General features: G+C 41.2%; 1 protein-coding gene across 2 annotated transcripts in view; it reads left to right on the top strand.

The window, feature by feature from the left end:
* The window catches only part of POLR3B (RNA polymerase III subunit B), a 104,530-nt gene that overhangs the window by 47,224 nt on the left and 40,504 nt on the right, over positions 1-16,802 (top strand). For both annotated transcript variants that reach the window (XM_045465699.1, XM_045465701.1), the window contains exons 15-19: positions 700-862; positions 2,016-2,169; positions 5,742-5,816; positions 6,384-6,482; positions 10,859-10,986. In XM_045465699.1, coding sequence (XP_045321655.1) covers positions 700-862; positions 2,016-2,169; positions 5,742-5,816; positions 6,384-6,482; positions 10,859-10,986 — 619 coding nt within the window. The remainder of the gene's footprint in view (positions 1-699; positions 863-2,015; positions 2,170-5,741; positions 5,817-6,383; positions 6,483-10,858; positions 10,987-16,802) is intronic.

Below are 16,802 nucleotides of genomic sequence, written 5' to 3' on the forward strand. Positions count from 1 at the left end.
ATGAACCATGAGATCATGACCTGAGCCAAAACCAAGAGTTCGATGCTTACCCCACTAAGTCACCCGGGTGCCCCATCCTTTACTGTTTTGTTTTGTTTTGTTTTTGTTTTTTTTAATTTTTTTTTTTTCAACGTTTATTTATTTTTGGGACAGAGAGAGACAGAGCATGAACGGGGGAGGGGCAGAGAGAGAGGGAGACACAGAATCGGAAACAGGTTCCAGGCTCTGAGCCATCAGCCCAGAGCCTGACGCGGGGCTCCAACTCCCGGACCGCGAGATCGTGACCTGGCTGAAGTCGGACGCTTAACCAACTGCGCCACCCAGGCGCCCCACATCCTTTACTGTTTTTAGACAGTGTCCTCTTAATGACTGTGACGTTCCGTTTTCTGGGAATAACAATTTATGTAGTCAGCTTTTTTTGAGGATGCATTAAACGATGCCATCATTATTTGCCATTTTAAATAGTACTACGCTGAGCACTTCTGTGGCTAAATCTAGGTTTATATCCTTGCTTATTACTTTAGGGTAAATTCCTCTGGATATACGTTTTTAAGTCTTTTGTATCATCCCCAAAGTGTCTCCTACAAGGCTGTACTGCTTTATGTTGCTGCCAGCAAAGCGGTGAGCTATTTTCAGACACAAATGGTACTTTGTATTACTAATGGTCATTCTTAGAAATGACTGTCCTTTGCTTTTTAGGCATGTGGTTTGGTTAAAAACTTGGCCCTTATGACACACATCACAACTGACATGGAAGATGGACCCATTGTTAAATTAGCCAGTAACCTGGGAGTAGAAGACGTGAATTTACTATGTGGGGAAGAGCTCTCTTATCCAAATGTGTTTCTTGTCTTCCTCAATGGTGAGTGTATCACAGAGACCTGTTGATCCTGATCAGTCTCTGGGTGGGGAGTAGTAGGGAAGCCATTATTATCCAGGTATTTAAAGGACAAAGGTACTTCAATTTTGGGCCTAGGGGCCTTAATTTAAAGGTAGAAAAATGGTAACAGAAGCAGTCTAACCCACTGGCCGGGGCATCAGGTGCTGAGGATCCCAGGCCAGAGCTAAAGGTAAGGTTGCAGACACTGGCTGCGTACTGCCCTTCCACAGATAACCGCTAGGCCCAAGTGGAAAAGGCTCAACATGGCCTCTTTAAGTTCAAGTTAAATATGTGAGACATTCTGCAGAAACAGATCATCCCTGACAGCACGTTGACTTCTGTTCAGCCACTCGGTGATGGATTGTCAGCAGCCTGTCGCGAGAGGTCCCTTTTTTTCTGCTTGTGTTCCATTTGCTTCTTTCATCCCCTCTGAGTCCTCCAGAGCCTTGGCAGCAAGCGTGCCTCATCCTTGTGATTTGGTGGCCTGGGTACCTGTCCCACCACACATCCTGCAGGCTCGTCCTGACCGCCTAGCTCCCATGCTCTTCTCCCCTTTCCTTCTGTTCAGGGGGCGTTAGTCCTTCACTGTGTGGGCAGGTGAGAAGCAAAACAGGGCTGTTCGGTACATCCCAGCGACCGACGCCGAGAGAGCTCTTCCTCTGCAGTGTCGCCCGGGACCTCTCTGCATCCTCACGCTGACCCCGGGGTGCAGAGTCCATCCTCCTCATTGCACAGATGATGATGATGGAAGAGTGGTTAGTAGGAGCCGGGCAGAGCTCGAAGCGCTTTACGTAGGATCAGGTTCACATTACTTAATCCTCACATCAACCCTTTGGAAGGGATAGAGCCAGTGTTCAAACCCAGGGAGTCTGGACCTCGAATTCATGCCCTCAGCGTGGTGCTGACCAGTGAGGAAAAGGAGGGTAACTTTTGCTACTTCAGCAGGCACGGGGCAGGGCTGCCCTGAGCTGCTCGGCTGTGCTGCTTTCCTACAGCCTGTGGACCGGCTGCCTGAGTCAGTAACTGAATTTTCAAATGACTACTCAGTGCTGTTTATCGTCTTTATCAGGTAGATATTTCAAATCAGTATAGATCTGTTTTTCTGCCTGTTGTAAATTTTTCTCTTTCTGCTTAGGTAACATCCTGGGTGTCATTCGGGACCACAAGAAGCTAGTGAACACGTTTCGACTGATGCGAAGAGCAGGATATGTCAATGAATTTGTTTCCATCTCGACAAATCTCACGGATCGATGTGTCTATATTTCCTCTGATGGGGGAAGGCTGTGCAGGTATAAGTTGCTAAAAAGAGTTTTTTAAGTTTACTTCTGAAAGAAATACGCTTGTTTTTGTTTTTGAATCCACTTCAACCTGTTTCATTGTCGAGATAAACTTAATTCAGTTAGCAGACCCCTCATGAATATGCATCTGGGTACTGAGGATTCAAAGATTAACAGGAATCTGTCTCTGCCCTCAGAGAGCTCAGTCTGTGGGCAAAGGCAGAAATAAGTACTAAAAACAACCAACCACGCTAATAATAATGCTAGCTCGCTGTTACTTAGCATTTTATTAGATACACTATGTGTAAGGCTTTAACTACATTCCGCCCTGTGGGTTGGATTATTGTTTTCTTTTTTTTTTCTTTTTTTTTTTTTTTAACGTTTATTTATTTTTGAGACAGAGAGAGACAGAGCATGAAGGAGGGAGGGTCAGAGAAAGGGAGACACAGAATCCGAAACAGGCTCCAGGCTCTGAGCTGTCAGCACAGAGCCTGACGCAGGGCTCGAACTCATGGACTGCGAGATCATGACCTGAGCTGAAGTCAGCCGCTCAACTGACTGAGCCACCCAGGCGCCCCAATTATTGTTTTCATTTAACCAATGAGGAACTGAGTTTTAGGGAGAGTAGATAACTTACCCAAAGCTAGATGGTGGCGGGGTCTGTTTTTCACTTGAAAGTCCTCACAATTCATTTGACTCCAACAATCATGCTTTTTACCCACTGTATTCTGTTGCTATGAACTGAACTTTAAAGGATGAGTGGGATTGTGTTCCTTGGATGAAGGAGGAAAGGACAAATGCTGAGGAATGGCAAGAATAAAAAACGTGGAGGCATGAGGAAGTAGCATTAGGCCCAGTAGAAAGTAGGTGCATTAAGTCATTCAGTACATCTTAAGGGCCTGTTCTTCACGGGTACTGGCCAGGAGGTGGGGGCACAAAGACGACTATGACAGGGTATCTGGTCTTTGGGGGATATTCGGGGACATCAGCTGAGGATGTTACCTTATTCATAAGCCTCTGTGTTTTACTGTGGCCCTTCATTGTGGACCTCAGGTAGTGTTAGGGCACAAGTTAGTGAGCCAGCAATGGTTGGAGTGGTGAGAAGGGCTTGGGCTTTGAAGCCTGTCACAGCTGAGACTGGGCTGCCATTGTCCAGCATCCAACTTCTTCCAGTTACCCTCCTCATTTTCCTTTGGAGACTGCTCTTCCCTCTTCTTGGGATGGTCTGTCAGGTACCCTCTCCTGCTCAGCCACAGGTCAGGCACATGACCCAGGTAGACCAGTCACACTCTCTCCTTAGAGGATTTGGATCTCAGATAGAAAAGCTCAAGGAAGAAGTGGTTGGAACTGATTCATTCTGATGGCAACACATGCAAGAGACTGCCTGTTACTCCTTCCGTCCTGGATCCTTAGGGTCTGTCGTGAGGCTGGGCATTTCACCATTTTTTCCCCCTAATTTTAGAGCATGAGTGAGGGAGAGAAGGGCAGAAGGGGAGAAGGGGAAAGAGAAAGAGAGAGTATATATCTTAAGCAGGCTCCATGCTCAGTGTGGAGCCTGACATGGGTCTCAATCCCATGACCCTGGGATCACTACCTGAGTCAAAATCCAGAGTCGGACACTCAAACAACTGAGCCACCCACCACCCACGCTTCCCTTTTTCGGGGATTCTTAATCCTTCTAGTAAATTCTTACACTTCCAGTAAATTCCTTTAAATTTTTTGTTTTGTTTTAGTAAGTTCCATTTTTGTGTAAATGAGCCAGAATTGGTTTCTCTTCTTTGCAACCAAAGAACCTGAGGTGATGGACATACCTGAGTTTGAATCCTGACTTCCTACGTACTGACTTGGTGGCTCTGACTTTATTACTTTCCGTGGCTGAAAAAATGTAAATAATAATAATGCCTCCCTAGGATTATCCCAAGAGCTGACTGATGGAAGGTATGGTAAGTGCCTTGTAGGTGCCAGGCTCACATTAGATGCTTATTTGTAGCTATTAACATATTCAATCAGGGGTAGGGAAAACCATGACATTTTCTTAGGTCATTCTGTTTGAGGAGTTTTCTCTTTCCTTACATCCAGTGTATTATGAAATAGTCTGAAAGAAATGAATTCTTTTTTTAGTAGTCATTTTATAATGGCATGACGTAGAGCCGGCAGGATGAACGTGTAGAGTTTATCGAGTGAGTAGAAGGTGAGGGAGGGGCGCCTGGGTGGCTCAGTCGGTTAAGCGTCCAACTTCAGCTCAGGTCATGATCTCACGCCTTGTGAGTTCGAGCCCTGCGTCGGGCTCTGTGCTGACAGCTCAGAACCCGGAGCCTGCTTCGGATTCTGTGTCTCCCTCTTTCTCTGCCCCAACCCTGTTCATGCTCTGTCTCTCTCTCTCTCTCTCTCTCTCTCTGTCAAAAATAAATAAACATTTAAAAAAAAAAAAAAGTGTTTTTTTAAATAAAATTAAAACAAAAAGAAAGTGAGGGAGCGGAGTGTGACCCTTGCCCTGCACCCGTGTCCGTCCTCACTTGGGCGTCTCTCCGCCTGAGCTCCATGCAACCCTCGAATGAGGTGGCAGCGTCTCCGCTTCCCTCCCCGGAAGCCAGGATTTCGAGGTAATGTTGATTTGCATGAAAAGTTCACTCAGTTCATTGCTCAGCGACTTGTGTTCCCCTTTTGTAATTGTGTAGCTCTTCTTCTTAACTGTTTAAAAGTGCTCATTAGTCCTCCAGTAGCTATTTGGACTTTCGGGTAGGGCGCACAAGTGTCTGGGGGTGGCTCACTCCCCGCTGTAAGAGCTGCTTATCCAAATAGCGACAGCCCTTGACGTTTTGGTGCCGCGTGCCATCCTTTGTGTCGGCGTCTCCTCGTGGTGGCGAAGCCCTCGGAGGCAAATCACCCCTGACAGTTACAGGTTAATCTACCAGAACGTGGAAGCCAAAAGCTTTCTCTACCTTACACCCATTCTCTCGTTAAGAAGCTCTATTTTCTTTAAACGTGTAGCCCCTCTTTCGGTTCGTGTGTAGCTTTACGTGACCTGCCAGCATAGCCCAGCGGTGTCTGTCCAAAATGGAGCCACTCTGAACAGCTGATGTTCATCAGACCTTTGCTACAGAATGCCATTGTTGTCCTCAGTGACAGTTCTCTGCTGCCGACCTCTTGGGTGGTAGATCACATATTCCTATGTGAAATCTTAGGAAATGCCTTTGGTCTGATGCATCTACACGGTTTTTAAAACCAAGACATTAAAGATTTGTTTCCTCTTTCAATCTTACTGAGTATTGTTTTTGCCTTGCCTTTTCATTTAAAACTAAGTATTTCCTAAGACACTTGGGGGAAATACTGTGTGTATATATATGTCTGCACATGCACATATACACACATGGGCTGGTGTGTGTGTCTTTTTGTGTATATGTGGGAGAGAAAATAGGCCTCTGTGCCCTTCACACGTGCAAAGACTACCCGGTGTCCTCAGGCAGTCCAGAAATCAGGTTGATTATATCTCTAGCTTCCTTCATTTTACTGTAGTAAACTTCCTTGCTGACTTAATTCTTCTCTTGAACTACTGTGAATTTGTTATTTTTTTTCCATTCCAGACCCTACATAATTGTTAAGAAACAGAAGCCTGCAGTCACAAATAAGCATATGGAAGAGCTGGCTCAGGGGTACAGGTAAATGGCCAAAAGCAAAACTTCTCAATCTCCTTGATACTCATGCATATATGATTTAATCATCGGTGGCATTTTTTGATCTGAGCTTTTCAGAAAAGTATGTTTTCATTTATAGTCTCTTAATTCCTCTCTACTAAATGTTTCAGACTTTTAAAAACCTATTCCTCTCTATGTGAATTTGCTTAGACTTTGTAAAATATTAGCAGTTTGTGCTGCGAGGACCACAGGGTGTTGGTGTAAATTAGCACACTGTGAAGTAACAGGGATATGTTGATTTACACATGGTGGGTCTCTCATCACAGGAGCTTTTTAAAGTCCTAGGAGATATTTTCAGAAGTGGGGGCCAGATTGACAAGTGTCATAGATGTTTTACTGTTTTTATTTCAGTGATTTGTGATCACTGTATGATCCAAGAATAACATGTTTCAGGCATCCCAATATAGTGACACTTTCTGGGAGAGAAAGATGCCTTGGGTGTAAATGAAAGCCAGCATCCTCCATTATCGCATGTAAAACACTGCGGTGAAATGCTGTTCAGTCATGTACATGTCACCAATATTTTCCCAGGAATTTTGAAGATTTCTTACACGAGAGTCTGGTTGAATATTTAGATGTGAATGAAGAAAATGATTGTAACATCGCACTCTATGAACATACAATTAATAAGTAAGTAGGATCCATAACAGCCATAATTAAAACCTGTTCTGATTATAGAAAGAGCTTTCTTTTCATTTCATCTTTTCTGTTGTGTTCCCTCTTAGTAGGAACTGTTAGAAGTATACTGTCTTATAATAAAGCCTTACCCATCCTTTATCCCACTGTAAGAATATCACACCAAATGCTAACAGTCTTTAGATTTCATTATCTTTTCCATTCATTTTACACTTAGTGTGTATTTTTTGAAAGGAATTGCTTCTCTGATTTTGATATTTGATTACTGTCAAAATTGAACTAAGAGGTCAGGCTACTTTAAAGATGTATTTCTCTCTTCTAGAGAGGACACCTGAATTCTTGTCAGTGCAGGAATTCCAGACGTTATATGTTCTAAGGATGTCTCTAAACTTATGTGCAATATAAACAAAAACACGGTAATATGTTCACAATGTTTCAAAAATAGTGCATCTGTTCTCTTTAGAGGACATTAGAGGACATTCCTAGAACTTCCTGTCTGATGCCCAGGACTGATGATACTGCTTACCTGAAACTGGAATTTTCTCAGTTATATTGTTTAATAGGTAGGAGTTTATTACTGGCACCTGATAACTTTATGTCTTCAGTCAAGAAAGTACTTTTCTGTTTTCTGCCACCAGATGAAATGTACCACTCCCTTTTTGTCTTATTGTGATTTAGTAAACAATGCTTTTCAGTCGGAATCTTTATCCCTTAAAGGCGTGACTGTCTCAAAGTACTATTTTTATAGTGTCCTGTGAAGACGGAGTGGACATAGAGGAGAACCGTTCTGTAGTAACCCCTGTAGAGAACTGTTCTGTAGTAACCCTGTGAATAGCAGCGCGTCCTTGTCGCTCAGCCTCCGCTGCTCTCCTCAACACCCACATCCAGCGCCGTAGCTCGTCATGTCGACCTCTGCCGTATCCCTGCTGTCTAGCCTCTTTTCCCCACCTGCACCTACCATGCCAGTCCAGGCTGCTGCCATTGCCTGCCCGGGGCCTCGCAAAAGGCTCCTGACTCTTTGGCCCTACTTCCCACACAGTCTGTTCTTAATAGATGAAAGTGGTCTTTTCCCGACTCTTCTCAAACCCCCAGCGGCTTTCCCTCTCCCTTGGAAGTCCTTGCAGAGGCTTCAAGTTCCTGCACCATCTGCCTGCCCCACCTGGTGCCTGCAGCATCCTCTCCTCCCCCTCCTCCCTCACTCTGTTTAACCACACTGGGCTCTTCACACCTCAGGCGTGCTTCTGCCTCAGTACCTTTGCGCTGGCCATTCCCTCCCCGGGAACACTCATACCCTGCATGGCTCACTCCTTCAGCTCCCCCAGGTCTTCACTCGGGTGTCACCTTCTCCGTGCTTTTTCCTGATGACCCCATTTAGAATAGAAACCTCTCCTCTGTGCACACCCCTCTTCACTGCTTTATTTTTCTAGTGCTTATTACCTTACAATAAAATCTGTGAAATGTGTATTTTATTGATTTATCTGTGTATTTATCTTTCCACTAGAAGCTTCACAAAGGCAGGGATTTTTCTCTGTCTTGTTTGCTGTGATAAGGGAATGCAGCCATTAGAATCAGTACCGCCCAATCACGAAGCTGACCCATACATCAAATTCATTTTATTTTAAAAATAGAAAAAAATTGACATCCTGTAATTCATACTTATGATCTTTTTTTTAAGTGTAGACAAGCATAAAGTAAAAAGAATGAATCCCCTTCCTTCCCCATCCCACCAAACTCCAGCCTCCAGATGTAATCAGTGCTAATGGTTTAATGTACTCTTTCAGATTTTTTTCTAAGGGAATACAAACATACCTACACGGTCACTCACAGTGTATGGGACCAAGGCAGCATACTTTATGTTTAAACTTGATTTAAACCTACCATCATTACCAACTTCATCATTCTGAACATTTTTATATTAGCATATGTATATATACCTATATAAATATATTACTTTAGTTTCTTTATATTACATTGTCTGACTACACATAAATAGTTTATTTAACCTGTCGTTGAATATTTAGGCTGTTTTCTGACTTTTCTGCTGTTGCAAACGACAGGTTACAGAATCTTGATTTGAGCTAAATTTAAGGCCCTTATGCACATTGACTAGAAAGTCTCCTATTTCCTGTTCAGGACAGAAGGTTATGGTGGTTTTAATTTCAAATAATAGTATTCCTTTTTGTTTTATAGAAGTCAAAATCAGAGCATTTGGACTTTGAATAATTATCAGAAGATACATGATCTTAGATGTATTGTTATGAAAAGGTCTTTACCTTTTTCATTTTCAGCTTCAATCTGCATAGTTTTTATTTACATGAAGAAATTGGCCCATTTCAAATTGGCCAATATTTAAACAAAACTGTACATTTAAAATGAACTGTTATTGTAAGCCATAAAATGTCATTATAAGCAGTTTCTCGTTTAAATAAAACAAAACAAAACCTAGAGCCCTTTCCGTCTCTGCCGACGAAGGCCTAACATATCTGAGAGAGTTGGGGTTCTGCCAGGTCATAAGGTCAAAACTGTGTGTTCTTCAAACCAAGAGCCACATGGAAAGCATTCTCTCCAACCAAACTAGGAATATAATTCATATGTATACTGGGGAAAAAAAAAAAACCCATGATGGATGACTGGATAAGTGGGAAATCTTTTGCCATGTGCATTGCAACTAATTTTCCACAATGGGTTGGCCTATCTTGGAAATCACTTCACAGGTACTATAAACCATTGACATTATTTTTTTTTTTCTTAGTTTATTTATTTTTTGAGAGAGAGAGCAGGGGAGGGGCAGAGAGAGAAAGAGAGAGTATCCCAAGCAGGCTCCACGCTGTCAGCGCAGAGCACGATGTGGGGCTCAAACTCGGGAACCAGGAGATCATGACCCAAGCTGAAATCAAGAGGCAGATGCTTAACCCACTGAGCCACCCAGGTGCCCCAGCCATTGAAATGACTAAAATTATGTCTTAGAAATGCTTGAGGAAGGAATAGAGGATCAGCAGAGACCACAGACACTGGATGTGATGTCTGTTACTTTCAGCAAGACACAGAAACAATCTGGCTACCCTTTCCTTTTAAAATACCTGAGCTGCTGTATCATTTAGCCAAAACTGGTATTTTTGCAAAAATGTGTTACAAAAGTAACGAAGATTCTAACACCTACTAGATAAAGTCTTCCTTTGTGTCCAGTACCTACAGCTCAGCTGTCCAATAAAAAAATGTCATGCAAGCCCATATATCTACGTTTTCCAGTAGCCACTCTGAAAAAGAAACAGATGAAGTTAATCTTAGTAACTGTATTTGACCCAGTATATCTCAAATGTTGTCATATCAACATGTAATCAATATAAAAATAATGAGATTTTATGTATTTTTTTCCTTATTATAAGTCTTCAAAATCTGGTGTGCACTTAACGCACATCTCAGTTTGAAGGCTAGATGTTCATTGGAAATACCTGATCTGGTTTCATAACATTTACATTTGAAAAAGTAGACTCACAAGTGTAAGTTGTTTCAAACATAACTCAGAGGTTTTGAACAGCTGAACTGAGTTATTTAAATTTGAGTTTTTAAAATTTAAAGTAATTGAAATTAAGTAAAATGAAAAATCCCATTCCTTAGTTATACTAATCTAACTGAACAAGTGCTGAACAGCCACACTTACCTGGTGGTTGTGGTGTTGGTCCCCTTACATCTTATAGTAACTTCTTCAGCAGGATCTATTCCTCTTGAAAATGGTCATACAACTTTGTCATTGATACAAGTTGGAAAAGGGCAGAAAAGCAACGCACTCAGCCATGTGGATATTTTTGGTATTGCATTTTGATATGCCCAATATAGTGATTTCTTTATAAGGGTTATTGTTATTAGTATGTAATAATGTTTTATTTTCTTACAGGGGCATTTTGTACTATCTCCCTTCTTTTACATTTCTATAAGTAATAAGTTTCTATTACTGAAAAAAATAATTCATTTTATTATATTTTATTTTTATCAGTTTTACTAGCAGCAAACATTGAGGTTTTATATAAATTACATGTATTTGTGTATAAATTTTTATATTCATATAGACTTATAAATTTTATTATCTAGGTCCTTGGGGGACTTTTGTTTTTATTTGAGAGAGAACGAACGAGCAGGGGAGAGGGGCAGAGGGAGAGAGAGAATCTCAAGCAAGCCCCACGCTCAGTGTAGAGCCCGATGTGGGGCTCGACCCCAGGATCATGACCTAAGCTGAAATCAAGAGTCAGACGCTGAACTGACTAAGCCACCCAGGCACCCCCATTGGGACCTTGATAGTAATATTTTTATACTCTTTAAGAGCTATTTGTTCTAGTCCTTGGTGTCTTAGATGTCTAATTTTTAATTAACAGAGATACCACCCACTTGGAGATTGAGCCCTTCACTCTTCTTGGCGTTTGTGCTGGCCTCATCCCATACCCTCATCATAACCAGTCCCCAAGAAACACATACCAATGTGCCATGGGGAAACAAGCCATGGGTAAGATTTCCTTCTTGAACTTGGTTGCAAATACTTGGAAAAAGGCTTAAATCTTTATCCTTACTCCAGTAGTATGAAATGTTTGGTTAAGTCAGACATTGCTAATTCCTGAGTGTTACTGACCTCAGAGGGTTGCCTGTGAACTCTGCAGGGCTTACAGGTGCCCCGCCATGTTTGAAGCATAAACAGAAATAGAGAAAACCTCTCTGAACTTGTTCCTTTGACCAAACAAGGAGATATATGATAGATGTCACAGAATGACAAGGCGGTAAACATGAAGAGAAAAGCTCCATAAAATGTCAGTTGTGAACCAGAAGAAATGGAAGAAAGAGCAGAAAAACACAAGGTGGAGGGAAGAGAGGGAGGAAGAGAGCCGAAGATGCATGGTATATATTAGAATGTGCTAGTGATGGTCAGGGTGACAGTCCTTGCACCCATTACATCCTCATCCTTGCTCCCATAGCTTCTGAAACACCAGTTCATGTCATACAAATTTCTGAATTCGTTTTTCTTCCATTTTCTTTCCTCTCTCCTCCATGTATCTATTAATTTATCTGTTCTCCATCCATAACACTTGTTGAACATCATGTGTAGACCAGACAGTGAGTCTGGGACCTGAACATGGCGAGGTGAGACAGAGCCCTGTCCTCAAGGTGTTCACAGTCTAGTAGGAGAGCCCAACAAGAACAACTATAGTTCAAGATATGTGATAGGTGCTGGAGTTGACCAACAGCTGGAATCTTAGGGAATGAGAGCTGAAAGGTCACTAGAGGTTAGAGAGTAGGTTGTTTCCGAAGAATGGAATTGAACCAGGTCTTGAAAGACCCTGAGTATTTTTCACAGGCATGAAAATAGAAGCAAGCGTTGCATGGGGCATCTTGGTGCTTTGGTATGGGTGTTTAGCCTAATATGGGTATGGTGGCATACTGGGAGGAGCACCACATATTAGCAATTTTTGGTTTTATCTTGAAGGTGATATGGTGAAGATACCAGGCCAAAACAAGAAAAAGTTTTGCTTATAAACTTTTTCTGAAATGTTTCTTAAAAATCATTTAAAAATGTTTTTTAAATCCTAGTGAGTTTAATAAGTTCTATTTTCATTTATGTCTGTGACATCAATATGGTATGTCATTTCTGGTTTAAAGTATGATACAAGGAGCTTCGTAAAGAAACTGAAAGGTTTTTGCATTGCCTTTGAGTAACCACCAGAAAGCATTTAGCTTCCCAGTTGCCAGCAATCAGCTGCAACTGACCGTAGCTTGACAATTAAGGAATCCTACATCTCATCCCAGATAGTGTATGTTTCTTTTCGAGTTTTTATATTGCGCTTTGTTTGGCAAAACATGTTGTCCTGCAGCCATTTACCTGAATGACATAATGCCTGGACAGTTCAGAATAATTCCCAGTGGGAAAATCTAAGCCGAGGCTCATCAATTTCGCCTTTCCCATTCATCCTCAGCAGCAGTGTAGGCTGATTTCCCGCTTGTGGTTGTGACTTGCTAACAAGTTGAAATATACAGTACTGAACCTTGTGTGTCATGAAAGGGCTATCACTTCTATTGGGTTTACCAAACCATTTTGTTTCATGATGTGAATCCTGGCTGAAACAATACACCTTTTGTGTAGAACCTTCAGCAGAATTAACGGAAGACTAATCACTTCATCGCTAATGCCACTCTTTGCTTGTGTTTGAACATTGAAACAGAAAGGGCTACGAATCTATCTCCACTTGGTGAATCTTTTTTTTTTTTTTTTTTAAATAAAGAAGAGACTTGAAGGGAAGAAATAATATTTTTATTTTTGTAACTCGTCTGCCTACCAGAAAAAAAAAAAAAAGCCTTTATTTTGTGGCCATGAGTATCTGCAACGTTTGGTTAGTTACCACACACAGTTAAGCAGGATCAGTGTGTACAGAAAGCCAATTCAGTGTCTGTAGAGTTCTTTTGTAGTTTTCTGTGTGAAGGTTTTTTTTCTCGTTTTGTTTTGAGTGTCATTTGCAATTCATTGTCTGTGTTTTCTGAGGTTGGTGTATTCAGCTGCTCTGACCCTGGGTCCTGCACATTTAGCTCCTTGGATACAATCCTCTGACGTTACTGCTGACGCTAGGAAGACAAAGGCCACTGAATATCTTAAGTAATAAAAAAAAAAAAAAAAAAAGCCTTTGTTACTGTTTGTTACTATAAAACACCTGACTGGGAAGAAAAGCATCAAGATAAAAGTACATTCAGAGTTGGCACATTACATGACCACGTTTCTCTTTGGACGCTGAAATAGCTGTAGAAGTACCAAGCTAGGTCTAGATGAAAACTCCCAAAAGGAATAAGGCCAGCAGAGGGAGAAGACCCACAGCAGAGGCCCAGGTCTGTAAAGCAGACCTAGCACTTTGAGTTGGACTTCTCGGAGTCATTTTAATTCCATGCAGTCTCGGCTGCTGGTAACTAAAAGTCGTGCTATCCCATTTTAAGTAGGAGCCATTGCTGAAGACTGTATACATCTCAGGGATTCTGTGTGAACGTTCTAAAGTATTATTTTAGTGCCGTTCATCCGTTAGTCCATATGGATAGTGGAAGACAGCAGCCCAGAATTAACACACTACATATTCTAGCCAGCCTGGAAGATTTGCTGTCTACTTTTCACTACCAACCGTCTGCCCCCAGTGAACAGAGTGAGAAAATGAGAGAAAGTCATTTTTCTGTCACTACCAAGGAGACCAAGATGAGCACAAAGCACAGACTGAAAGCCTCACCTTGTACATAAGAGAAAGCTCACTTTAGTCGTGAAACCCCAGCAGAGGTGTTTCTTAAATCTAAGGTTCTTTAAGTTGTTGATAAAGTACAGGTTTCCACACACCATCTTATTGTGCTACTAAGAAAGACCTAACCTTCCATGAATATGGCTGTGTTGTGACAAGGTTCCGAGCAAGAAGCCAGGTAGACGTGTGTGGAATTGGCGAGGGTGACCTGGGTCACTCAGCGCTCCAAGTGAAGGCTGTGTGTCGGAGCTGCATTGTACGTACTCCCTGGAACCAGACGCCAGTCCACGAGTCACGCTTTCATATCCTGCCCGTTTTATTAATTGGCAATCTGCTAGTGGAACACTTTCTCCTAGTTAAAGGGATCTTTCAGTCACTATCAGCTCAGTTCATGAATATGCATCACACACCTCCCCTAGGCCCCGTCTCTTCCCAGCCCTCCTTCACCTCCAAATTGCTCGGACTTTTTATCTATTTATTTATTTATTAGCTCAGGAAGTAACGTAGCTTCTGTTTTAGTTTTTGTTTTCAGTAGATGCTGTTCCAGAGCAGATAGCTCCTTCTCTTGTATTCCCCACTTCACAGTAGAGTGGGTTGTCCTAGAAGTAGCCTAGAAGATTTTGAGATCTTAGAAATACATAATATACAAAGATCCTCATAAAATTTTGTTTCATTCTACATCTTCCTCAACATTTCATTCAACTTTTGGTTTGATTTTCTTTTTTTAGAGTATTTATTCTTTATCAATTTGGTGGGTACAGAATGAAAAGACGTCTTGACCAAATTATCCCTGACGATTGTATTTAGAATTTCACTGTTTGTTCAAAAAAAAAATTTATTTAAATCCTTGTCAGTATTTCAGATGTAAGATTATATGATGTTTCCTGAGACTAGAATGCTAATAATGAATACTTGATGGAGATAAAATTAAACCGTCGTTCGGTTTGTAGGGTTAGCTTTGGAGGTGGAACAGGTGACAATGCAGAGGTCAAGGGATGTATGTTTGTGTTACTGCTAATATTAATAGTATTGTTAGTGAATGATGCCGCTTACTGACTACTCAGATGATTTATATGCATTTCTTCTTTTAATCATAATAATAATCCTGTCAGATCTAATACGTACCTTTTGTGTTTCTGACAAGGAAACAGACTCCCACTTTGGTTGAGTAACTTCTAAAAGGTTACGTTATATCTTCTGTGCAATGTTATCTATAAAACTTAACTAAAATTCTTCTCAACTGAAACTATCTTATTTCCTCACTTTTTCCTCTTCACTGCAGACCATGATCAAGGTGGCTTCGCTGCTAGACTGTAGGATATAAGCACCTTCAAGACAAGATTATGTCTGTGTTATTTATTACTGTATCCTTGGTGCCTAGCATAGTGTCAGCTCAGTAGGTATAGTAAGATACACAATCTGAGGCAGGCTGCAGGCTCTGAGCTGTCAGCATAGAGCCCAACGTGGGGCTCAAACACACAAGCCGTAAGATCATGACCTGAGCCAAAGCTGGACACTTAACTGACTGAGCCACCCAGGCGTCTCAAAAGTCTTCATGACTTTGAATGACCTAAGATTTCTTAGAATTCAAAAAGTGCAGGCTGTGAAGAAGAAAAAAATTAATCATTTGGACTTTCTCAAAATTAAACTTCTGCTCTATGAAAGATCTTAATCCACAGAATGGGAGCAAGTATTTGCAATATAGATATATAACATCAGATAAAGGATATGTATCCAGTATATATAAAGAACTCTTCAGTGACAAGACAGCTCAGTTAAAAGATGGCAAAAACAAAAACCAGACACTTCACAAAGGGTAATAGTAATAGGAATGACCAGTAAGTTCATGAAAGTGTATTCATTGTTACTAGTCATCAGATAAATGTAAATTAAAACTGAGACACCACAACATGCTTTTTAGAACAACTAACATAGGAAAGACATATTAAGTGTCAGGATGCAGAGCAGCTAAGAAGCACATACAGTGTTGGTGTGAACATAAATGGTATAACACTTTGGGAAATTATTAAGTAGTTTTTTAGGTTAACCTTACCAAATCCCACTGCTCTGTATTTACCCAAGAGAAGTGAACAAAGTCTTGTGCATGAATGTTAATAGCAGCTTTATTCACAAGTGCCCCAAACTGGAAACAAGGCCAGTGTCCATCAGCAGGTGAATGGGTAAATAAACTGTTTATACGTGCAGCAGAATACTTCTCAGCAATAATGAAGAGTGAATATGATACAGCCACATGGATGGACCTTGGAGTCATTATGCTAAGTGAAAGCAGCAGCAAAAGAGTGTCCCTGCTGCATGATTCCCTTTATATAAAATTCTAGAAAGTGCGAGCTTTAATGATAAACAGCAGTGGTTGCCTGGGGTCATGGATAGGGAGGGATCTTTTTTGGGAGGGTCGGAAGTGTTCTGGATCCTGATTGTTGTGGTGATTTTACAGAGGCATAAATCTGTCAGAACTCCTCAATACTTACACTTTGAATGATAAAGTTTGTTGGTTTTAATAATGTTCTCAAATAAAAAGAAACTGGACAAAGGAAGACAGAAAACATAAATTCATTAAACTTCATTTTATGTTTTTCAGTATGCATTTCCTTATATTCTCCTAAGCTACATGTATCTTTACCAACCTTTTTTCATCCTACCTTAAAACATGTCCTCACTGTTTTAACCTACATCTACGTACTTTGCTGTGCCAACCTGCAACTTAGGAAAGTTATGGTCAAGAAAATGTGATTTTGTAAGAAAGATTATGTCCTGGGTAATGAGGAAATGAGACTGTAGTTAGGGCAAATGGAGCAGTGGGAGGGAGAACCCAGCTTCTGGTCTCCTTGCATTAGTTATTACGTAGACGCAATGCCCTTTTTAAGGAAGCTGAAAACAGTAAGAGGCATCCTATTTTGAGCCTGTGCTTCACCAGACCAGTCTTTTAATTTCTGCATGACATATTCTCAAAAAGCTTGCTTATTGGCAAAATAGTCATCAGGCTTTTTATAAAAATTATAATAGAGTGTGATGGCATTTTGAAGTTTTATGACAGAGAAGTCAT

This window comes from Leopardus geoffroyi, chromosome B4, assembly GCF_018350155.1.
Source record: "Leopardus geoffroyi isolate Oge1 chromosome B4, O.geoffroyi_Oge1_pat1.0, whole genome shotgun sequence".
In the NCBI taxonomy this organism is placed as follows: Eukaryota; Metazoa; Chordata; class Mammalia; order Carnivora; family Felidae; genus Leopardus; species Leopardus geoffroyi.